The 26,878-nt window shown below is 35.2% G+C and overlaps 1 protein-coding gene across 6 annotated transcripts in view; it reads right to left on the bottom strand.

Moving 5' to 3' along the window:
- The window catches only part of CCDC91 (coiled-coil domain containing 91), a 150,016-nt gene that overhangs the window by 10,501 nt on the left and 112,637 nt on the right, over window positions 1-26,878 (bottom strand). For 5 of the 6 annotated variants that reach the window (XM_055808663.1, XM_005234745.3, XM_027782887.2 and 2 more), the window contains exon 12: window positions 25,069-25,182. In XM_055808663.1, the coding sequence (XP_055664638.1) occupies window positions 25,069-25,182 (114 nt within the window). Of the gene's footprint in view, window positions 1-24,962; window positions 25,183-26,878 lie in introns of all 6 variants that reach the window. The other variant, XM_055808666.1, reaches the window with a different exon arrangement.

Below are 26,878 nucleotides of genomic sequence, written 5' to 3'. Positions count from 1 at the left end.
GAAACTTTGGGATGTAGGCAAAACGTTTGGCCACAGTAGGGCCTCTCCCACTATTAAAGTAAACCATGTATCCTATATGGACAGAAGTCTCATTGATTTTTAAAGGTTTCCAAAACAAAAAGCTTTCACAAAACCATGTTGAACTTGTAGAAAACAAGTGTCTTCCTTACAACTTAATATAAGTTGCCTGGAAAATCCTGATTAAATATAAGGAGGAAGTCAATTTTTTTTTTTAATACTCATGTTTCCCTTCCTCCTCATCGTTAAGGAGTGACATTCCACTGTGCATCCATCAATATACACAGCCTTTGACTGTTCTTTCCAAGATCACAGGATTTTATAATTCTGACATGAAAGCTACAAAGAATTGTGAAGTTGTTAAAGTTAATTTCTATTTACAGGCAAGGAAACAAAGTGCACTGTGACATTTCTGGTTCCCTTTTATGAGGAAACCTCTACTAAAAGTCACACTATCTTCAGTGTCAATATGTCCTGCTTCTCTTTCTAAATTAAAATCCCCAAACCCCTATATTGCCACCTTGTACCCTTCTCCTGTTTCATGATTGAAGGTACTAAATAGACTACTTAAGAAATAGGAAGGCAAAGATCAGTTCCACTACTAAAACAAATAACAAAACAATTATATTTGGGACCTGTACATCAGATGAAAAATGCATATATTTGAATTAATAAAAGAGTAGAACAGGGAATTATTTTGCAGACTGCTTCTAATGTTTTATACAGTACAGGCTGAATAACACTGGCTTAGACTGGGCTGGTTCCAAGTAAACTCAACTTCCCACATGTTATGCCACAGAGGACCAATTCATATTTTCCTCTGGGCAAGATATTTTCTACTGGTTGTGAGAACAAAAAAGAAAGGCAAGAAATTATTTGAGACTGACCCAAATCACAGAGATACTGATCATCCTCTATTTATTCAAAATGCTTTTATGTTACCCCTATCAACAGTCAGCATCTTAACTCTCATTGTACTTCTGTGAATGCTATTTTGATTGTTTTACAAATGGAGCTACGTGAATTCATCTCTGCTGTATGTCCTGAGCAAGATCTGATTCTACACAGCATGGAACTCAGTGTCTGCAGAATCTCTGAATGATAGATGGTTAGCGTTTGGTTCTGGCAAGTGTCTGTAGAGCTTCTGATACACGTCAGATTACAGTCCCCACAAGGCAGGCACAAAGCAGAAGAGTAATCACAATGTAACTAAGGGCCAAGTTCATCAGATCACCTCCTCTGGTATGGATGACAGAACTAGAGATATACAACAGCACCAAAATAAAGGATTTGTAAGCAAGTCAGACTGCTTTCTACCCAGGCTTGTCAGATCTTAAGTCCTCATAAAGAGCAGAAGTTCTTAGTTGTTTTGTGATTTTTTTTTTTAATCTGGAACTGTTTTAAGTACCCAAGTCAGTGTTAGGCACCATCACATGCTGTTTTAGTATGGCCACAAATGACTTGGCAGAGGTTGCACAGGGCTTCTGTGGAATTTCAAAACCAAAAATCATCTCTCCATGCTGAGTGCAGGGTCGGGTGCTAGATCGGGAACCAAAGATGTGCTTCATTTGTCAGTACGCATACATGTTGTGAATTAGTCCAGGGTAAATGCATTTGGTCAAAAGCAACAGCCAACTTCCTACATACAAGAATTGCTATTGTTATCAAACCAAATAAAAGCATATTATCTGATGGACTCGTGGTGAGTCATGCTCACAGAAATGCCTTGCAGTATTAAGATGATATCTACTGAACTGGATTAATTAAGCTTAACTGAAAAGCAAACAGCAAATACTGGCATTAATAAAAATATTTTTTATTATGGTGAGAATGTATTTTACACTGTCAGGGAATTAGTATGTAAAATAGAAATAATCATCACATCACAAGCGTTTGCAGTGGATACAAACTGAAAAAACTACCCTAATAATGTTCATGACTGGGCAGCCATAGGGTAAATCTTTTCACAGTTGTATAACTGCTATTTCATTGCCATGAGTGCTTTCTAAATAACTATATCTAATGTAATTCTTCATTAATAGCATATTCACCAGGAGCGCAATCTCTGAGAAGAAATATAACAGGTGATTAATAATACACATCATAGAGAATCACTGCTTTAGACTGGGAGGTGAAAAACTATTTCATATACAAAGCTGAAACTACAGATAACGTAAGGTGTCAGACTGTAGTTATTCTACTTAGGTATCAAGGAGTCTGGAAATATATCATGATTATCTGAAGGTTCTTGTGAAATCATGATACTATATGCCACTAGCTAACTCTAAAGCAAAGTGCCCTCTAACAATACACCGTAGTTTAGTACATACTGAAGCAGCATGAGAAAATTCCTACCCCTTAATTTTGAGGAACACCTGATTTAACGATCAGGTTTTCATTTTTCATTTTAATGAAACTTTAATTATAAGACATGACAGGATGAAACAGTATATACTTGAAGGTATAGGCAAAGATGATATCGGATAAAACACAGGTATCTTTCTAAAATTACCATGGCAGAATAAAGCTGATGGATTCACACAAAGAAATTCAACAAGAAAAACCAGCCTGCAGTGAATCTGTGATACATTTAGCGCTAAGTCAGTGGTAAGCATATATAAACATTATAATAAGTAATTAAGCATTAAGGTTCAGGGAACAGAAAATTAATTTTCTACTACTCAGATACACATATTTGAGTCCATGCTTATGCTTCTCTTTCAGTATTGAGAGGACTGCAGCTTTACTATTGCCTTTTACTGATAGACACACTTTACTGGAAACCTCAGTTTGGAATTTGAAGCCAAACTACTGCAACAAAATTCAGGACAGCTGCTGGAGAAGCACTCATAAAGCTGCAGCTACAACAATGTCATCAAAGACGAGACCTCCTTGTTTCAAAACATAGACAGATTGAGTACCCATGGCTCAGCAGGTCATCACTTACAAAACCACAAGCAGAAGATTCTAAAGGCAGATGAAAAAATCAGCAGCAAAACCTAATAATCTGTAGGCGTTACGCTCTGCACAATGTCAAATTACTTCAGCAAGTGCCACTCAGTGGAGAATTCTCAACAACACGAGTACAGACATTCCCCACAACAGCTTCTCCTTTGGTGACTAGACCAGCTATTCTGCTTCTTTTCCAGATGCAGGTTTGTATTAAGGCTGTGTGGAGTGAAATTACAACAAGGACATACAACTGCAAACAGAATAGTAGGGTTTTTACCTTGGCAATATCTTACTTTATGTTATTAAAAAAAAAAAAGACAAGAAGCTGTTGCTAAGGAGGGTAGGGCTTTGGGGGGAGGGGGCACAGGAGGACAAAATACACTCGACCAAATGATGAGTCAGTAGTCTGCTGCCAAAGCAGAAAAATAACATACATGTATTATTATCTACCTATATACATACATAAAAGCCATTGAAGCATCTTGCTAGATTTCTAACACATGGGTAAAGACTGCTTAGTCTCTTTATTATTCACGTGGACTTCAATACAAAAAGTAAATAGGAAATCACATCATGTTGCTTCACCTCTCTAATCTTACTATTGCTGTAGGTAAGAAAATGTACTTCTTTACATGTTTCTCTAGCTTCACAGACAACTTAAGTCTCAAATTTTGATCCCACTGGATTTGCTGCAGGAATCCAATTGCAGGAAACAATCATATGAAAGATTCATCAAAACCCATATGGTAAGGCCAACTTTCCCATTTACTTTTTTAAAATCAAAGGTCATCAGAAGGGTAAAAATAGTAAAAGAAAAAGACACACCTGAAAAGTAGAGCAAAGCAGCTACAAGATGTGGGATAAAAATAGCCTGAAAGTTTCTGCATATAACCAGTTCTAAAATGTTTCCAATAATTTCACAGCTAAAAAACCCAACAAAAAAAGTAAGAGATAAAACTACTGAGGTTAAAGTATCTCCACATAAAAGGACTTGGGTGTATATGAGAAGCTGTATAAAAAAACCCCAAATAAACACTGAACTCTGAGTATTCCTCAGCTGTAGCAAAAGACATTTACTAACAGAAAAAAACATCCTTATGCACAAAGTTATGTATTCATTTTATTTGTGCAGTGAACAAAAGTAAAAATTAATTCCCTCTCAAAACTGTACAGCCAAGAGAAACTGTTTACTATAAGCTTATCCTATCTGGTATGTGGACAGAGAAGTTCTACAGACCACAACTTTCTGCTGTTGTTGTGATTTTTTTTATTTATTTATTTTAATTAAGATGTATGTGAGTTCTGGATCTTCATAGCATAAATCTGGAGACCACAAGAGTGTCCTTATGTACCACGGAAACACAATGGAAAAAAGGACCTTCTGTATTCTATCCATGCCTCTTCGGGGCTCAACTCTAATGTAATTAAAATGGTATCACAGAAATCTAGGGATGGAACAGACCTTGATCCAACTTCTGATCTTTACACTGAGAACTCACAGTAACGTCAGAGGGGAACAATTGCCTCTTCTCTCTGGCAATGTGACAGCCTTGCAGATGCATGCCAAAATGCCTTTGCTGAGCACGTCCATCATAAACTTTCTAAGACTTTAGGATCCCCTTGGTGCCGAGAGAATGGTACAACAGGGACTTACAAAAAGCCAAGAAGCTGGCCTATGACTAAGAAAACAAAATGGCAGATGATTTGCTGAGCTTTAATTAATCCAAGTTGATCATATTGAACTGATTAAACTTTGCACCTAGTACAAAGTAATGTGGAGTACGCTGACTTAAAAATTTATAACTGCTGCTGTGTTAACAAAATACCTAGTTATATATACTCGAAAATTCTGAAACAAAAGATGCCAGTGACATGCAAATAATTGGGATATAAATTTAGTTACAACTATATAGATGAATTTGAAAGAAAAAGAGCAAATTAATAAAAAAATTATTTTAATAGGAATTACAAAATATTCACCAAGTGTTCCTCCTCAAAGCATTTACTCATTCAGTCTAATAGAATACTAAATGTCTAACTTTCAAAACTCAGCTGACCTAACTTTCTCACTAGAATGGTAAAATAGGGTATTCTTGTTCATTCATCTACAAGGATCCGTAGGTTTTTCTTTTTTTGTTTGTTTGTTTGTTTGTTTTTATTAGCTCCTCTTAGTCAATTTAAAGCTTCACGATGCTTCATGCCTATGACAAGTCAGGAGTTGCATTAAAAATGAGCAATTCCACACGTCTGATTAAGAATTTGGGATTTTTTCTCTACTTAATCTCAAAAGAGATTTTGAGAAAGTTGTACAGAATGCAAAATAACCAATCTCAAAAGAAATGACCTGGTTATGATTCTCAGATTCCCAGAAGTACAGTATAAAATATTGTTCAATTATAACTCTGAAGGATGAATCAGAAATAATACAGGAGAGCCTCATTTGCTGGGGACAGGAGGTGTGTAAGGATGCGTCAGTTCCTCCTGTCACACACAGCCTTCCTAATGAACAACAGAAAGAAATGGGGAAGCCTCTTCTGCTTCTTTATCAAATACATGCAGAAAAGAGGGACCCTAGATGACAGATGGTGCATTTCCCTGGACCTCAGGTGTTACTTAATCACCTAATGATGTGAAAACCACTGCCACTATCCACTGATGAGCACATCTGGGTGACATTAGTACAGTGTGCACTGCAAATCTTTATTAATGGGAACCGTCTGTATCCACAGAGCAGGTTGAATGATTATGTGATTGCAGACCAATTCCAAAGTTGAAATACCTCCAGTTTTAATCCAAAGATGCACACTGGATTAAAAACACCATACATTTAAATCACAAGAATAGTTTTGAAGTAGTATAGTAACCAGCCGTCTCACTGCTGAACTTTATAATTCGTCCTGTTATTTTTTCCCCTTTTGGCTTTGATGGCACAATATTTTCTCAGCAATAAAACCACTTGAATTCAGTTTCAACTGGAACCTCGCCTGACTAAAGAGTACAGGCATAATCTTGGTCTTTGTAGATTTATACAGTGAGGCACAAAAGGATATATGAAACAGTTTAAGTTAAAGAATTTCAAGCTCTGGCAATTTTACTCTAATGTAATTGCACAACACATACAATAGGTTATGTATGAGTTTCAACTAAAATGCTCTCATCAGCACAGAAGATTACTCGAGGAGTTTGAAAATTATGATTTTGGTTATTTAATAACTTCCTTTGGATTTTAATGAGCCCAAGTATGTGGCAGAGAATTGTATTCACCCCACTCACCACACCACCCCCTTCCATTGTTAAAGACAAAGCCCTATAATTTCCAGGAAATTAAAATTCTCTTAAACGCACGTTTCAGTATTGAAAAGTGGGAGGAAAATGCAATAAGACCCTCTGAAGAGAAATGTCTAATAGGACCTACAGATTGAAATAGTATATTCATCCATCAGAAACTACTATTTCATTTTACTGTTTAGAAACAATCATTTCAAAGCTTATAGAGACTTAAAAGTTCAGGACAAAATGTTAAGCTCGTTTCTGGATCACATGCTGTACACTGCTTCAGTACGCCTTATTCACAGAGAAGAAAAAGGAGAGCCAGGTGCACCAACTCATCTTACACTACAACTTTACATAAATCCCTTACTTAATCCTTTGGACTTATACTGCTCTTTGAGTTGGGTAAAGGAGCAGTGTGAAAATGCTCCTAAAGCCTCAATGTAAATGTTTCTTTAATCCTATTAAAGCCACAAAACAGGCCCAGCTGACGGAGCAGGAAACTGAGCTAAGGAACTCTCAGTGACCCCATCACTACTGTCTCTCTTGGCACTGACCTGTTGGTCACAAGTTCATCCTAGGCATGGCACAGATGTTCTGACATCAGGCTGATTCAGGACATCAAGATGTGGACCCCTACAACACATACGCACATGCCAGACAGTGGTGTCTTTTGTGGTAACGTGAACTTTTGCATTGGTAACAAAGCTGAATTATTCAAATAGTTGATGCAGAAACAGAAGATAGGATTGAATGTTTTTAAGTGTGACTTTGTTGCATTACACAGAACTTTATGTTCCCCAAACATGACATTGAATTCAGCCAAAAATGATACAGCTTTATTGCTTTTTTTTTAAAGTCAGAAGAAGGGGGGAAAAGTTAAAAGAAAAATACTCAAGGTGACACCACACTTTAAAAACTGGGAAACTGGTCTGTTAAAATGTGTTGGTGGTAACATTTAGGGTTTGAACTCTCATTAATGTGGCCCCAGGGAAAATATAAACACTCTTTCTGAAATTAAATCTTGAGTTTGCCCACCGCAGTCTTGTTTTCAGCTTCAGCTGCTGGCACTTTAGCCTGCAATTGAGGCCTTGCATCAAATGCCAAGCCAAACATTCAGGAACAAGAATGGTAATGACACCCTATTTTGTTCTAAGTCATATTAAAATATAGCAAGTATTTTTTTTAAAAAAATCACTCATTTGAGATTAATAACTTAAAAGAAATTGATTTTCATAACCTCTCCCACTTGCACTTGTCTTCAAATAATAAACTTTGAGAAGAAAGCTGTGGTTGATGCTTGAAATCAAGTATACTTGCAAAATGACAACAGATCAAAATTCTGACAACTGGCTAACACTGAAGGGCATAAGTTTTACCTACAAATGTTGAAAAATAAATTCTCTGGTTTTGATGCATGATTTTGCAAGAGAATTGACACAAATGGATCAATAAGTGAAAGTCACCGATCTGTAACACAAGTTTTTCAAGAAGGGTCCTTTCTATGTGCAGTGATAAAAGATACTAACATCATAACTCTGTTACTGAAACATATCATACCAGCATCTGTTTTAAGTTCTCTCTCTTATTCCTACCTTTTTTTCCCTAAATACACTGTATTCCAGGTGAGAGTGTGCTGCTCCAGCTATTAAATTTTCCCCTCTCTGTCTTCTGAGACTAGCAGTAGCCTCCTGTAATCTTACAATGCAGATGGACTGAGAGTACCAGCTGAAATGTAAGATTTATCCTCTGTCCCAGGTAAGGAATTAGGATCTCTTGCCCAAGATGGGAATCGTCAGCCCTGCCTATCCTACCCCCCAGCTTCTGTAATGTCACATGACACACAGATACTACGCCCTATATGAGAAAAATTGCTATCCAGATTGACATGGGAGGTATGGAGCATCTTCCATAACCACTGCTCTAACACACTTCTCCCAGATGGGAATCTGGGTGGCAAATTAATCTGATTTAAAGAGTAGATTGCTACTGTGACTCAAAACAGTGATTAAAGATAGCTTACCTGCCATGGGAGAAATGGAAAATTTGAAGAATGTGAAGTTACCATTTTACCAAGGAGACAGAGAAAACGTGTGCCAGGACTCTTGACTAGACTCATTCCACTGCTAACGCACAGTGGTCACTTGAAGAATATGAGATTATGACATACTCCAGACTTCTACCCAATATACCAAGTGGACTCCATGGGGAGTTTTTTGTCTTCATTTTGAAAAGTAATCATTAAAATCACCTCCGCAATATGAGTGACAAAGTGACAAAGTAGGTGTTAATTCATGGCCCAGCCTACATGACTGTGTAGAAACCCCCAACTTGTATTTGCAAACTTCCTGGATTTTTTTTTTTTTCTGGTTTATTATGCCCTTCCTGAAGGAATAGAAAAGAAGGCAGAGTGCTGGATCCTTAATACTGCTCTAAACTACAGCTGAAAAGGATTGGCACCAAACGCTTTTTAACTGTGCAAGCACATCAGCACTCAACATGAACCGCATCAGCACTCTTCTTGAAACCATAAAGTCAACTACATCTTTTGAAAATCTTCAGATTATATATGTACAGTCTAGTTACTGAAGTTACTGAAGTAGTAGTTTATGGTAACATCTTTTTTCTGTTCAATCCAATAAATTAGTAGTTATTTTAGAAGCCTTTTAACGCACATAATTTCACATTCACAAACAGTACATTTCTGAAAGGCAGGCAAAGGGTTTCTTCTTTTACTTCCATTCATCATTATGCCAGCCAGTTGTATAAATAGATACTTTCTTAGAAATAGTGAATAAATATGCAAGTTTACTTAAAAGTAAAAAAGAAAAAAGAAAAAAAAAAAGACTGGATGGGCACAGTTGAGAAGTTTAAGCAACATAAATAAAGTAAAATAATTGATTTATAATCTAAACATGATTAACACCCCAAGAATCTGAGCTCTTACCATGTAATTATGTATTTAAAGCTACATTAGGATTTAGATTTCAAAAGGAGATTTTGCTGAGTTGCAATGGTTACTGCCAATAGATGTATCACAAACTAGATTCCATCATGCACGTATAGAAGCACAGAGAGGAAAGCAAAGGTGCAGTCAATGACAGAAGGTGATTCACAACTAAATAAAGCTGAAAGATATTACCTGTATAATAAACATTTAAAAAGCAACCAGTTTTACAATTTCAGGAAAGACAAAATAAAGATAAGGAATAGCTGAACTTATGTCAACTCTCAGCTGGAGAGAAAGCCAAAATGCTATAAAAATAATACAAAAGTTTTAATTGCAATGTGCAACAATTATGACAATAAACTTCAAGACTGATGTATGGCCAAGATGAAAAAAGTTCCAGCCTCATGACATTTCCTCAATGACAGAAACACCACTTACATATATAGATTCTTCTAGAGAAATAATATCACCTTTGAAAGTAGAAAATTAAACATCAATAACAAGAAAGAACATAGAATTTTATCTGTCTGATAACAGGGCCCAATAAGCCACTGTTATTTTCTATTAAAATGATGTTTGGAGGTGTTTTTTGGTTGTAATATTGTTTTCAAATTACTTTTTACAATCACAGTTTCAGCTGCCAGACAGATACCTTGTTTCTCTTCTACTGTGCTGAAAATTCCCATTAATTTAATCTAATGCTTACCATACACAGCTTTATAAACTACAAGGTCGTTATTAAGACTATATGATCTATATGCTAACTAAGGCATTTTTGCCAGTATTGTGAAGAACTAAAATATTTCAACTGCAGCACTAAGATATATAAAGAGTGCTTTTAGTCTGATTTGTTTAAGAAAAACTTCATTGACCATTTTCTGTGGTGATTTTGATGGATAAGTAACAGAGCGACTATATAGAGGCCACGTATCTTCTCACATGGCCACCCTTTAGTACTGAATTACAGACAGGTCCTCAGCCAATTTGAATAACCCAAAGGAATTTGCTGCCTCTCCTCAACAGGGTGGGTAAAGCCAGTTGTGAACATTCACCCTGAACTTCAAGTATTCTTTTGCAGTCTTTACTTTCAATAACTGAATGCAACATACTAGTTCTCATCACAAAAGATTCTCTTAAAATATTAAAGGATAATGAACCTTGTAGACAGAGGAATCCTTCTCCATATCTTTCAAAACTACCTCTTTCTATAAAAGTTTGAGATGTCTTGTAAAAATGTTATCATCTACACTATCTCAAATTATTTTTTATTTTTTTTTAACTGATAAATGTTATTTCAAAATACAGCTTAGTCCTTAGAATATTCCCTAACAAACTCTGGTCTGTGCCAGTATTAGTAAAATGTGCTGATAAGGAAGAGCCACTCCTCCAGGGAGTATCAACTGAGACAGGAGGTAAGCAAATTTGAAAATCCAATTTACAAATAATGAATGAGCTGGCATTCATACTTAACATCTCTGAAGATTATTTTGAGAGTGATTTGTGTGTAAGGTGTCATTTGTTTACTATCAGGAGAAATACCAGCCCTTCTTTTCAGTTTTAAGTCCTTTCATTACCTTTTTCCATTTTTATTATTTTACTGTACTAATAAAAGTGAATTTACTTTGGTTAATTCTTTAGTCCTGAGTCTAAATAAAGCTAAAAATACAAAATAAGAATTGAAAATACTTGTAATAACTTGTTTTATAGTAAAAGGAACCCCAAAGATGGGCAAATTTTACATAATAAAGGCAGAAAAATATTCACTGTCTTGCTTTGTCGGACAATTGTTAAATAAAAGCCACATAAAGTAACCCTAACCCACAGAGGAAGTTACTTTTTGCGATAGAAGAAAAAGGTATAAACCTAAAACAAGATTATGATTGACATAACGATGACAATATCTGGCCATTCATGTTTGACATTAGACTAAAGTTTATACATTCTTTAGCGTATCACTAATCTTAATAGACCATGCTTTTTTCAACTGACTGATGATTCAGGACAGCAACAAACATCACTTTTAGAAAAAGGCCCAATTCTTTTTGTTAACTGTTAACAAAGGTAAACATTTAACCAAGTTTCTGACTTCAGAAACTGAAATCTCAACTGGAAATCTTGGTCTGAACACTAGATACATGGTAACTTCTCTGCATGGAGAGTTTGTCTGCATCCATTTCTATGATCTTTATTACTCTTAGTTTGTCTGTTTCCTTTATTGCTTTTATGAAGAAATCCTATTCCTTCTTGTTCATTCTCATTTCTGCACTGTCAGACAATTTTATTTGTTGGGGAAATTCTGTGTGTTAAGCAGTAAAAATAAGACACATTACTAATAGAATTACCTGCTATAATAACCTTAATCAGATTTTAGAACAGTTACATGATGTTAACAGTATACCTGAGAATCATTAATAAAACTATGTAATTGATCCTTGGATTTAGATTATTTTTTATACAATAATTCAGTTTTGTTTTGAAAATATTAGGTACTTCTCAACACTAGACTCCTCTAGAACTCCATATTTAAAAAAAAAATAAATTGTGATCTACAATCAATAAAAAGAATTATCTGTGGTGCCAGCAAACAAGTTTTGAACATAAACTATTATTACCCTCTCTTTTAGAAGCATATGACTCTACCAATAGCCAAGTGATGGGAGGTGAAAAAGCAGATAGCTTTGCGGAATATCCAGCCACCCACGTATTCCTGATTTGAAAGAATATAATAAAGATATTCTCTGTAAACACTGCAAAGAAAATACTTCACATATTAGGAAAAAATCCAGGTAGATAATGATGGTTATAGCAATTGTAACATACATCATCTTCCACAACCTATACTGCCAGAAGTGCTTTCAAGATAGATTTTACAGGCTTTGTAGCTGATCTACAAAATCAAAAGTAAGAAAAATAAAATAAAATCAGTTCTAGAAGTGCATTCAAAACAAATCAGACCTGTATGAGCCTATGTAATAAAGAAATGTTACACACGGAACTTCAAAAAAACTGAAATGGGATTTCGTACCATAACCAAACCCAACAACCAGTGTACCAGATAGAAGACTACTCAAAGGCCAAAACAAAGATCTAGTTGTTTTCTTCAGACAAAATAAACATCAAAAATATACTCCAGAAATGTAATACATTATTAAAAGTCACACTGATACACAAGAAGAGCCATGGAGGAAATGAGAGGCATTAATCTGATTTACAGATATTTCCTGCTGTCTTGGGTATAACTTGATCAATATTTTTCTTCCCTCAAAATCATTGTGACTAAAATTCATCTGTGCACAGAATTATATGCACAACTCCCTCTCCAAGTATTAAATAATTGTTTCTTTTCAGAATAAGCTGAAAAAAACTGGGAAAATGTATGACTTGCACTTTAAGGTACAGCCCAAGATCAACTGCCCCTCTATAAATGTGTATTAATAAGACAAACTCTAGTATTTTCCAAATATTCCAAGTCTTTTTTGGAAAAGAGCAAAAATATTTCCAGTTCTTCTAGTTATATGGTAAGTATGGTAAGACTGCCCTAGCACATACCAACACCCCACAGAGGTAACCTCCCATGCATCCCACTACATTTTTGTCTGCTATAAATATGCAAACTATAACATATTGAATGAATATTTTTTTAAGCACTCAACAGCAATGAATAGGCAGTAAATTACTGAACTATGACATTTATAAACAACTTTCAATCTGTAGAACTGACAACAAAAATACTGGAATTGGAGAACAGAATACATTTGTAGACTGCCATTCCACAAACCTTCCTAACATTTGTGTGATTTTAAGAGTTAAAAATTCCTAGTTTTTAACAAAAGGCAAATGACATTTGCAGATTATGTTAGAAGCAGCCTGAACACTGTCCAAGTCTGAACAAAAATATGAAGAAGAGCAAATAATTTCCTGACCTTTCCAACAACAAATAATTGGAAACAGATCGTAGTTTGAGGTACAGTAGTGACCAATTACCTGCTTTGATCATTAGAATTTAGAAGACACCTGGTAATATGCTGGTTTTTATTTTTATTGACTTCAGCCTTCCCCAGTTTCTGGACAGTTTACCAGGACACTGTCAACATGAAAAATCACATTTCTGTCTGAAAGTTTCATATCTACTTGTAAATAACCCCTAAGGTGACTAAAAAATGAAGTGCATTTGTAAAAAACAACTCCAAACACTATGCTATTCCTCCAGTTTGTCTCCTTTTCACTTACTGAACATATGATTGAAGGAACAATAGGAGACTGGAAGGGGAATTGTCTTACTTTCCTCAGTTCAGCATGAGTTAAAAGAGTGGCTAGCTGCCGTACAACACACGAGTTAAATTCCTCCTCTTCCAGCTCTACATCTTCCTCGACAAGTCAGGTACCGTAGAAGCTGTGAGACCTTACTCACTCTGAGGCAGCCACTGGCAGAGAGGCAGGCATACACAAAACAGGCAGGAGGCAAGTATGATGGTGATATCCTAGAACTTTTTCATGCAACAGAACGCTAGAAATCAGGGGGGACCAAAAGTCAGCCTGAACATTCTGGATGGCATTCTAGCTCTGAATAAATGTCTCCTCTGACAAACAGACATGTACTTGCTCAAGTCAGGATTACACAGCAGTTTGAAATCACTAATATTTAAAAGATCTGATGTTCTGAGTTAGGAGCCTATAGGAACAGATTCCTTGAGTGACTGCTCTCCAGGGGGAAGACATCCTTTAGGATCATAAATATTCCTTGAGTCCATCTTCTGCTGCCATAATAAAATAATTTCACTGCTTTTATTTCTTTTCCTTGTTCTTTCTAAGGAAAGCTCAATGCAGCACTGTGTATCTTCCTCTGAGTAAGGGTGCCTTTTCTGCAACTTTCGCACCTCAGAAAGGAACTGCATTTTTTCAGTTGTGGCTATAAGCTTATAATGAAAGTAATTTTGAAAATGTCTCCTGGGACATATTTTTTTCCCTAAAAAAAATCCTCATTATTTTCCATGAATAAAAATTGTGCAACACACAACAGCTACATAGCTTGTGGTACCCACAGCATGGGTAGCATGAACAGAGAACAAGACAGGGATAACACTACAGCAAACTCTATTTGCTGCTGCAGCTGCTAGACAAAAAAAAAAAAGACGACAGTGGTGAGGTTGACCACTTGGAATAAAACCAAGTGCATTTATTCATCTAATCTTGCTATGGCTCTGTCTCTTCCACTTAAAATACACAGAGTATATGGACAGTAAAATTACTGAATTTGTGGGAACACTTACGGTAATCCTTCCAAACAGAGGCTCACAGAGTTGTTCATATATTATCTTATTTTTCAAAGTAAATCTCATTTACATTGCTAACAAGATGTATGTTTCACTAAAAAATGTATTCCAGTAAAATACAGTATCTAAAACAGGTTGTCAAACTGATAAGCTTTTGACAGTGTTATTTGTTTTCATTCCCAAAAAATGATTACAGAAATGCTTTAAAGTAACATTTCACTCTCCTGCCATGGATGACGTGCCAAAAGCATGCATATTACAAGTAGGTTCTAAGTACCAGGTTTTAATTTCATAATTTAATTTTTAAAAAGTCTTAATGAAGTACATGTATCTATTACTTCATGACATGGAAGCATAACGGACTTATTAAGAGCTTGGTTCTCCAAGTCCTGAGACAATTAACCACAGAAATATTTGGAATTAGACCTTGAGTCGCAATTTAATTTTTTCCATCCTACCACTTTCCACAAATGTGGTGGGGTTATTTTCCCTTTTCTGGTAGACACAGAAGAGTTGATTGCACATATGCCAAAATAAGAACTTCAACCAGAAACGTCCATATTTAGTACTGAGGCAACAAATGGTACAAGAGCCACAGGTAGGTCCTACAAATGTGGTAGCTGCTGCTTCTTCACTGGTCCTCTTGAGAAAATGGAAAACAATGAAGTGCCTCCCCTTGTACTTCCCCATGATGTAGCACAGAGTCAGTGGATTTGGCATTTCTTACAGACATTACCTTGCTTTTTTAAAAAAAAGAGATACAGTTGTGTAAATTATTTTTATCCACTGTTCAAATTGTTTTCATAACAAGAACATAAGAATTGGCTGTATGCAACATGTCATTACATGTCAGACCGATGTCCACCTAGCACAGCGTCTGTCTTTTACCAGAGGCAAACAGTAAGCACCTAGAAAATTGTGTAACAGGAGAAGCATGCATTGATGCAGTTTCTATCTTAGCCAGAGCAAAGTATGTTTGCATTTAACAGCTCTTGATGGAAATTTCCTCCAATAAATTAAGCTTTTTTTGGTTTTTTTTTTTTTTAAGAATCCTTTAGGCTTTTAGTGTCTACATCTGGTGGAAAGGAATTCCATATTATGGGAAAAAGTGTATCTTCCTGCTTGTTTTGCAGGTGACATATTCTAACTGTATTCACTAGACCACTAATAAAATATTTTACGCATTGTTAAGTGCAAGACTTCATGAATTAATTGTATGATGCAGTGTTGAAACGCATGCATGCAAACAGAATGAATTGTGTGATCAGAACACTCTTGTACTGTCCAAGTTACAAGATAACAGTTTTGAGACTTCTGGTGAACATTTTTACAATATGATAGCTAAAAAAACCCCATCGACACGATGAAGGAAAAGTCAACCCTGTCCACAAAGCAACTAAAAAAAAATTATAACTTAAGTAATTGTTTCAACTGCACAAAAGATCAGGTCAAATACAAAGTGAGGGGAAAACCCAGGACACTCTCTTATGTACTGTCTTTTCATGATGTATGCAGAAAACAAAACCAAGTGATGATACTTTGATGATACTTTTTTTTTTTTTAAAGAAGAAATTCCAATAAAATTGAAAATAATGCAAAATACTAACTTGCATCTTTGCAAATCCCACACATCCATTTCAAAGTAATCCCCTCTGAAGTATTCAAACAATGTCTTCCAATTAAGATAGGAAAAAAGTTATAAATATGCTGGAAGTACCACAAATGTTGTAAGAGTTATGAATTATCAATGCAACAATGTTAATTCTGATAGTGTATCTTTAAATGTAAAAATCAGTATCAAGCAATAATTGCTTTATTAACACTTTATAAAGAAACTGAGATATACCTAGTATTTCCATATTTTAAGAAACAGAAATGGTAGCAGTTAATTTTCAACCTGTCTTCAAAAAACCACTCATATTCTAGTTTTAAGTGATTTTTTTTTTCACTGAACACCTCATGTTTCTGCTTATTCTTCTCTGCAGCAGCCATGTTGGTTAAAATGATCCAACAGGTACCAAAATGAAGTGAATGAGAATTTGAGCATTTTGAATATTAAATAAAACTAAATCAAGTTCCTCTCATGACGTAGAAAAAGAGGAAACAGAACAAAATATCCATAACAAAGAGATGCTGCAAATTTGTAAACGCTAAATTCCTTAGTATATGGTCGGTATGTTGAAGGCAAGGGAAAGATTAAAAATCATTCACAGTTAACTTAATGCTAGAATGTAATTTAATTAATTTTCTACTTGAACATTCTCTGAAAGCCAGCTTTATCCATGGAGTTGGGGACTAAAATTGTTGAGGGATTAAATAACAGGGACTAAACAACCTGGGGAGTAAAATACATTGAAGGACAGGATCTGCTATTATTTTTGAGATTGGCTTCAGTTACGTTAAATATTTAACAATGTTGCCCTAGTGCATGATTCAGTTTTTATAAAACTAGCTCTTTAGGTTTCTGGCAAAACACTGGTACTTTAAAGATTAATCATTTGCATTTTAAATCTTAACCATAAAAAACTAATTGTGGTTGTCAGATGCTCAGCACAACACATCTTCATGCTCTTACTTCTACTTATTTCAACCTTTAGTGTCCAAGACAGCAGATCCAGTAGATCTATATACCCATTCTAATTTATCAAATTTCTCTCAATAAAATTCTCCTAGAAAATGTAGATATTGGAACAGAAAATTCTAGACTAAATAACATGAAAAGTTGGTAGAAAATGTCATATGAAAGAAATCTGAAAAACTACAGGAAATAAAAATTTCTGCACCAAGATGATATTTCCGATCACACTGGATCTAATCTATTCCATATTAATGTACAGTCACATTTTCAGAACTGAATTAAATTATTTATTTGACACTACTGCAAATCATTCTTTTAAAACACAAAATGTATAGCACTGTATATATTAAAAAGTCATCCACAGGAATGGAGAAAAAAATATTAAGCAACAGTGCATAAATGCCTTGAACAAGATCTAGTATAAGTAACCATAAAGAGAAAAAAAAATATATCCAAGTAATTAAATTATTTAAAATGTCAAATGACCCCACAGTAAAACCCACCAAACAGATAACTGAAAGGGTAATAATGCCTGCAAAATAAATAGGAAAATTCAATTAAAGTTCTACATTCCAGGATAAAGCTGAAATTTTTGAGGCACTTGTAGTCACACTAAAATCAGATGGAACTTTTACCATTTATTTACAGGGATACTGGATAAAGCGCCTTACACAAAAAGGGTTATAAAACTCTTCATAGATGAAAGAATTCCCAAACAATTCCATATGCAAAAATAACGAACAATTACACTAATGCCACAGTACAGAGAGAACAAGAATTAGAAGGGCAAAAACTTCTCAAATTTGTGACCACATTTTAATTGCTCTGTATGGATGCAGAACAAACTAACACAAAATCATTGCTACAGTATTATTTTGTTTCCTAATACTTTTACAGATATACACAATGGACAGAAATACTATTTGGAAAGCAGTACCTGCAGTGATAGGACTGTATAACCCTCTACTGAAGAAAGCAGTAAAGAAGCAGAAGTGAAAAGTGGTTGACCTTGTGACCAGAGGACTAGGCTAGGAAAGAAGTTAGGCAAAAGAAGACCCACACTGCCAAGGATCATCCTGGCCCCTACTGTATCTCCATCTGAATGGCAAATTCATGAACTGACTGATTACTAATACAGCTCATGCCATAAATTGGGAAAGGATTACTCTAAGTGCTTGAAAATGACACTTCTATGACCACTTGGGAAAGGAATTATATATAATGGCAAAAGATTGATTTAGATAACCCAGAAGTCCGTTACAGTCTTATAACCTTCCTATTCCAGAAAATCTAATTATAAATAAAAGTGCTTTCAGCAGCCAATGTGCAAAATCAGAGAATCTGACACAAAATGAACAGAACCCCCACAACCATCACTGTATGTTTATTAAACAAACCCTGGACTTGTGAAATACTGTATTTTAGTCAATAATTACTAAATTGCTGGGGTAATATTTGTGGTATATATCTAAGCTATGCACTCTTGCTTCAGTTCTCACTGATGAAAGACTAATGAGAGACTGTGACAGAAACTTTTAAGTTATTTTTTGAACCCTGACATGCAGGACTGTTTCAGAACATGTACTTCATACCTGTCAGAATAGATGGTTTGAATTTGACCTTAAAAATCAAACTCCATATTTTGAAGTTCCCTCTGCTCCCCTACAAGATTTTAAGTTTACTACTCTTCATCAGGAATGTGTAGTAGTGGTGGTGGTGGGGGGGGGGGGAAAGTAGACATACTGGCAATAGTTTTACCACTGACTTTTTTTACTGGACTTATTTGGTACTTCCTGATTTTGAGAAACAACTTAAGCGGTCTTGTTTGTTTTTTTTTAAATATACAATACTGCCAGAAAAGTGAAGCCTTCTTGCACTTCAGTTGTGAATCTTAAGACGGGATACATCCTCCTTAGAAATAATAAATTTAACAATAATTGTAACATACCTGCATAGAAAACTATAACTGGTCTTTTCCTAGAACTCACCAAGTTTACATTCATAGTTTGAGATTGAACTGAAAGCAGCAATTTAAATATTAAATATATAGCAGTGAATTGATTGTGAGACCACTTCTAGATTTTCTTTGTCTGATACTGAAATAATTTTTATGGCAAAATTTTACAATTCCTGCCATGTGAAGTAAACAGAAACAATTACAGTGCACAAAATAAAGTATGTAAACATATTTTCGCAGGATCAGGTCTACAACGATATTTTCCACTGGATAGTCCATTTGGACAACTAGAACAAACGGTAACTGGTAATTTACTTTTCTTTCTCATTTATTGTAGGGAAATATAGCATGAGTTTCTTCCTTGCTACTGTATAGCAGACCTTTGGTTCATAGTAAGTTTAATGATACTAGTATATATGCAATCAACAGGAAAGAAAAACAAAAAATACACAGAGATGATATAAGTGTAAATATTAATAGTATACCAAATTCCCATATTTTCTTCATTCTATATGCAGTTACGGTATAAAAAGCCTCACAGAAATTTGTAATTAAATGTACAGGCACTTGGACTAGAGGGGATTGGTTGGACTAGATGATCCCTTCCAATTGAAATATTATATTCTATAATTCATATGCAAATTTTTACTTCCAGTACGTTTTACTGCTAGAGTGCAGGTGGATCCATGCACCATTGCACCTGCTAGAAACAAAGTTGTGTGACTACCTAGGGAAAATATAAAAAAAAAATAAATCCTCAGTTGTTAGCTGTTGGCATTGAAGATCTCAATTTAATTTGAAAACACTTAATAGACCAATACTGACTGAATTCAATCTTTTCACAGATTTTTAAAATTATTTTAAAATTGTTTTTATTAAGTTGCTTTTCTTGCTTTCTATCTGCAAATTAATTTAAAAAAGATCATCTCTGCCAGTCATTTGAAATGTAAATATCTTTCAGGAATTGTCTTCATAGAACAGCAGACAGTAAACTCGATTGCATAAAAAGAAAGGTCTGTAGTTTCACATTGAGACTACAAACAAACGGCCAAACCATAGCCTTTAGGAATACTAACACTACTTCAAAATAAGATTAAGAAGCAGGGGAGATTAATAGACACCAGTAGTGACTTTATTTTATTCAGATACTACGTTTCTGCTATTTTACAATTTAATTCAAGCTTGTTTCTTGTTCAGAAATTAACCATTACTCCTGTAAATCAGCTGGCTGGGCTTCTGTCAGACCAAAGGATTCAAAAAATTCACCTTTACTACCTTATAACAATTCCTGTCTTCCACCCTGCAGCTTTGTGGGCTGTTGTGCCTGGTGCAGGCTGCACCTCGTCTTCTCCACACCTTGGATCAGTGCAAGGAGACCCAGTGGAAGCAAACAACTAGGGCAAAGGTGTCGTCCAAGCATTACACAGGACGCTAATGTACTTCTCTTGTTCTTCCACTCACGTATTTGGAATACTTTCAATGTATCTCCAAAATTTCAGTCCATCTTGTAATTGCATTGCACACAGGAGCCAATAACAAACGTGAAAGCTCCTTGAAACTGCTTACAAATCTTGCACTTTGGGACAAAGCGATTTTCATAATTAAATTCAGCGCTAGCAAACTGAAGCAGAGTGTTCAGTGAACGGGCCAAAGGCCCACATGACAACCATGCAGACGGAGCAGGGATGGGCCTAGCTGGTCTATGTTCCTGGCCAAGCAGTGTGTACCCATTCATCAAGCCTGTAACCAGAAGTATTACAAAAGCAATACCGCCCGACAGGTCAGTGGCAGGGCGCTGCTATGGCTCTGCCTCAGGCCAGCAGTTTGGGAACTCTAACACTAGGCCATAGTTCACATGGCATTAGACTCTACTTCTTGCCCTGATCTCCAGGTGATAAACACAAATATGAATGTATATAGACACATACATGTAAGAGCCTACGCACAGACATCAGTGTGATATTTTATCAAAACAAAAATGTTAACCCTTAAAACCCCCTGAGATTCCACGTAATTACAGGGAACCCCTTCACATACATGCAGTACAAAGACAGACACAATAATTTTTCAAGAATTAATGCAAAAAGCTGGTAAACGCTTCCCAGTTACGCAGTGAGCCTCAGTGGCTGGCCTGTGATTTACTGTATCTTGGGGCACCTGATGTGCTGGGGTCTGTCACTGTACTGGTCATTTTCAGAGCTGACAGATGAGCAAAGACCATAATGTAGGGCCAGAAGTTACAGGATTATGGACATCAGGCAAGAAAAGACAATACTGACAAAAAAGTTAGTGAATCTTGAGCTCACATCAAAATGGACAGACTTTGGATGCCCATAGGCAAGCATTCCTTGCTCTGTACTCAACTCACTCCAACCAAACTGAAAGATTTTGCTTGCCTCTACATCCATGTCTCACAGATATAGGTGGCACACAATACCGTGCTGTATCTATGCACTGGATACAAACCAAGAATAACATTTATTTTTGTGACAAAAGTGAAAGTAGTAGCATGCCATTTAATCGTACTTCAGTGCCTATTTCCTTTGTACCTGTGTGCTACACTTTGCCTCTCTCCCCTCATTTCCCACCCCACCAGCAGGAAGGTAAAGCATTATTTTGCCTTCCTGATACTTCTATGCAAACACAGACATCTCAATACTACATGGCCAAATATATTCTTAGGCAATTTATAATAAGATTACTTTCTGGACATAATATGTATGTATCTTTGCTGGAGAAAGCAAGTCTAGCTAACAGTTCTAGCAAGTGTATTCAAACTTAGAAGAATTTTTCAAGGTGTTTCCTTCACACCTTATATATCCACATTCTTAAGATGTTATCTGTGGCAACATAAAAAAAATATTCTAATATAAAACTTTTCATTCAATATAGAACAGAGGAAATAAAACAAAGATCACAGTATATAAATTAAATTGTTGCAAATAAAGTGCTATACAGCTTTAAAAGTGTGGGATTTTATTTGAAGTATGAAAAAGGCCTAACTATAATGCATTTCCCATCTGTCATTTATTGCATGAAAATATATGTTGCCATCAGAGGTTTTTTTTGTTTTAGCTTGCAGCGTCCTTTAATCAAAGGTGAAGAATCACCCACAAATTCTCCTCTAGCTTTAGACACCTTGGCTTGAATACAGAGCAAGTATGTTGGGCATTTTTAGCATGATGATATGTTTGCATTACTTTGCATTTCCTCCTCTTAATTTTAATCTTACCAACCTCTCATTTTTAGTATTAAAAAAAGGCAAAAAATTTGCTTTTTTGCACATGAAAAAATATGAACAAAGAGACTATAAATCACTTTTTGTTTCACTGATACTTAAGGTGACTAGCTTGTGGATAACAATGTCAAACCTATTATGTGTAAAACTACTTAGTTTAACCCCAAGTTATTTTCCTGTGAAATACTTTGAAATATGGTGGATCTGAAACCACTCTAGGTATGGAAAAAAAAATATGTATATGACAGGTAACAGTTACGCTGGATTTATGGTTAAGCCTCTAAACATTTAAATCATATAGTGTTTTGGCTCTCAAAAGTATCAACTATTTTAAGATAGCATAGCTAGAATACAGCAGAATCCAATTTTGGAACTGCAACTGATCTCTATGGTTTAATTTCAATATATACGTTATGTTGGCACAAATTATTTCTACAAATAATTATCAAATCATTCTGTTTTTTTCAAAGGCTCATTCACAATCAATTCTTTCTAACTATAAGTAAGTATTCATTATTATATATAGTACAGTATAATGCTGGACTACATTTATAATGTACTGCAAAACTTGTGGGACTGCCGGATCCAATTTTTTTAAACTGTTATGGAAAATATTCTAAGAATCAAAGCACAAATGCAGCTTTAATTGCTCATAATGTAACTGGCCAAATATGCAATTAATTTTCTTAAACTGATATAAAACTATTATACTTTTACTAAAAGAAAGTTTTAATCAAATAAATTACTAAGAAAGTTACAAGCTACTGTGAAAACAGGTGTATACTACATTTGCCATGATTGATGAAATGTACTTTGTAGTATTACAGAATAAGCTGGATAGGAATCTGTTTATGAGTGTTTTCCTGAAGCACTTAACCACTGCTAACTAAATACCATTGTGCTCATGTCTCATGGTTTGAGGGATTCTACAAACTTATTTTCAAAATAATTATGAAACATATATGGTGTACACTACCTTTGCAAGTGTGCAACTGGGTGTCCCTCAAAGAAAAAAAAAAACACATCACTGAATCTCAGCTAGGAAAGTGAGGCACTTTCCCTGAGTTTTTTCTAGGAATTCCTTCCTTAAGCTGCTACTTTTTAGTATAGTCCATAAAGTATATTTATTACTCTGACAGGTGCATGGGCTTTGACCAATGTCCATTTACTCTGCCTCTTATGTTATCATATAAAAGCTATTATCCAAATGATTTGGAAGAGAAACATCTTCCATTCTCAACTTGAATACAGACAGACTTTATAAATCTTACAACAGGAAAAGTTATCCTTCCTTACATACATATGTTTTTTAAATGAATGGATGTGTGTCAATTGCTTTACATGGGAAAAAAAGTTGACTAAAATACTTGGATATTCAAGAACTCTATGAAATTAACAGAAACGATGCTCCTACTAGATACACCAAAGAGGATTTTGTGTCTTTGAAGATACTGTTTCACTGATTAGTGCAAAATTCACAAGGACAAGACAGATTTACAGTAGTCAGGCAATGGAATAATGACAATGAATTCTGTGTGTGTAGGTGGAAAGAAAATGGAAGTTTCCATTCCTGATGAAAATGGAAATCTAAGAGATTAAGGACAGATGAGTTGCTATTGAAGTGCCTGCAGTCAATTCCAAATGGCATCATCTAGCTGTCAACAGTGATGAGTCTGCACTAGATGGACTAGATGATCTTCATTAATGATCCTATCGACCAATTTATTTCTGATGCAAGCTATTTTAATAGTAGATCTATTTCCACTTTCCCCACAGCTTATCCTTTGTAAATGACCAACTTCAGATACAAACAAGCACAAACACCCTCATGGATTGTGTTTTGCCCTAACTGTCTATTTAAATGTTTTTTTCCAATATGACCCCATATTGATAAATGGAAACTTCTCCACGCACAGCCTAATGGAAGACAGCTCATCTAATAGTAATCTTAACCAGTAGTACAGTGAAACTTTTGAAGTTAAATCCTATTTCCCAAAACATTATTCAGCCCATAAAAGCAGGGAATAAAAGAGGTCAAACATTATTTCTACTTTCTTCTCAGGAAACAATACCAATTATATTCAAGCTTAGTGATTTTGTTTATTGAGAATACTGAAATCACTGAATTTGATGTCAGGCTGCTACTGCCATATGGAAGAAATTTTTTAAAGAGCTTCAAAGGGAAGAAGTGTGATAATTTTTAATTCTCCTACTGAAAGTGAATTGAACTGTCTTTTAAGTTATATGTTATTGTTTATACAGCAGCAATAACCTGCAGGTATATAGCATTGACAGAATACCTGAAATCAAGTTTCAGAACATTACAACATTTCATAACAAGACCAGTCCACTGGCTATAAATCATGGTCAATAGAATACCAATACCCTTTCAGGCTGTCACATAATATGGGTTGAGAGGAATAGTTAATGACCTCTGTGTGCATGCAAACTGCACAATAAAGCTTATTTGTGAACATAACCCAGCATCTGTTATTGATCCTGAAATGCTTTCAATGAACTGAACTCAGACCATAATTTGAATTTGACAGACTGCATTTATACCTCATCTTTAAGTTACTGCAGTAAGAAATACTGCAAACTTCATTCCATGTATTCATTTCTGCTTTTCTGTTTGTGATGAACTTAACATGCTATAAATACATATGAAGAAATATATCACAGTAACAAATTGTTTAAAAAAAGGAGTGATAAATCTGAAGACATACCTCCTGATTCCATTTTCTTGTGCATTTTAAGACAGGTTGCAGGATTAATAAACTTCACGAATTTCTCACTGCATGAAGTGAAACCCATTAGCCACTGGTAACTCACCCTTTTCTGCTCTTTAATATATTCCATCAGTTCCTCTCTTGTCTTTTTCACTGCTTCTTCAATTGCCTTTTCACTTCTTTTTTGCTCCTCCATTAATGCTTCCTTGACAATTTCCTTTTTAAAAGGAAAACATGTAAGTGTAAACATTAAAAGTATTTCACAAATGTAATACAGGTCATCCCTTTCCCTCCTACTAAAATTTTATCATGACCACACTTCTTTCTCAACTATAGTTATCTGAAATGTATGAAATACCTTTACAACCTTTCTTAAATTCAGTACTTCAATCACTGAAGGGCCTAAAGACGAGAAAAATAATCACTTTAAAGCTATGTTCATAGATACATGATGTTCCCTGAGAGCAGAAGAAAAGGAAGCAATACAGGTATTACACTCCAACAGAAGCAGGGATATACGAGTTGCTATTAATACAATAGACTATTTCGGTTAGAAGGGACCTACAGTGATCATTTGGTCCAACTGCCTGAGCACTTCAGCGCTCACCAAAAGTTAGAGCATGTTATTAAGGACATTGTCTAAACGAGTCTTAAACACTGACAGGCGTGGGGCATCGACCGCCTCTCTAGGAAGCCTGTTCCAGTGTCTCTCCACTTAAGTTCTCAAAGTCACTGTCTGTCTTTGCTCTTTTTGTCAGTCATTACAGTAAATTATCAACTGATATAAAGATTATATAAATTCTGGTATTACCTATTGCTACTGTTTTAAAGACTCAGCTGCATGTACCTCCTGTCAGTATATGTGCTCACTTTTCCTTCATCTCTTTCTTTGCTCTTTCTTGTTATGCTATATCTACCTTTAAACTTTATTCTAATTTAGATTTTGGTCGCAAAGGTAAAAACTGGCCCTTATTTCATCTTTGGCTTAAAAGAATACAGCATTATTTAAAGCTTTTAGTGTTATTTTAATAGATATAGCAAATGGGAAAGCCCAGTTTCCCATAGGAAGCTGAGGAAGAGTACTCCACAAATTGTACTTGATGTACAACTCCTCCTCCTCCCCCTCCTTTTTTTTTTTTTAGAAAAAAAAAGTCTGATCAGGGGCTGAAGGACTACATTATAGTCACAAAGCTAGCTTCCTTATAGGACTTCATGTAAGTGTGCTTGACACCAGTTAGAAGATGAGAATACCTAATAAAAAATAAGATAGTCAAGTATTAAATTGACAAACCACATTCAATCATATATTAGGAATCACAACCAGGTAATTACAAAATATGTATCTGCAGGAAGACAGAAAGAAAAAACCCACAGTGTACTGTATATACCAGAGAAATCCAGTCAGCATTTTAAAAAAAAAAAAAAAAGCAAGCCATATAATGGCTTGCAATTTTATAGGAAAATTCTTTTATTTCCACACAAGGATCAGGTGGCAGTACTAAATTTTATCTAGGAAATGCAACCACAGACTGCAATGCTAGTGGTTTTTCAGGAAATAGTAACCCTCAAATTATAATGTCTGTGGTTATAAACTACTACAAACTACTTCTGAAGGCAGACATGGTTAAAGTCTGCATGAGTGGACTACTCCTCTTTCAGACTTTGCAAGTGTATTAAAAATAAACTGATCTAATGGCAGGGATCTCTTTTAACTCAGTGCCGCCAAGTTGTGTGCTCCTTTACACACTCAAAGTTACAGAACATTTCCTTTTAATGAAAAATGCTTTTCTGTGTCCTTATGGAACCACCATCATCTCCATAAACACTGGACACACTAATGTTTCTGCAAGAAGGTGGAAAAACGTAAGTAAAAAAAAAAGCAAAACTGAAAATAACTGAAAAACATAAGTAAA

This window comes from Falco peregrinus, chromosome 6 (assembly GCF_023634155.1).
Source record: "Falco peregrinus isolate bFalPer1 chromosome 6, bFalPer1.pri, whole genome shotgun sequence".
NCBI classification, from domain to species: Eukaryota; Metazoa; Chordata; class Aves; order Falconiformes; family Falconidae; genus Falco; species Falco peregrinus.
Note: the sequence above shows the minus strand (reverse complement) of the source record. Positions and strands in the feature narration are given on the sequence as shown.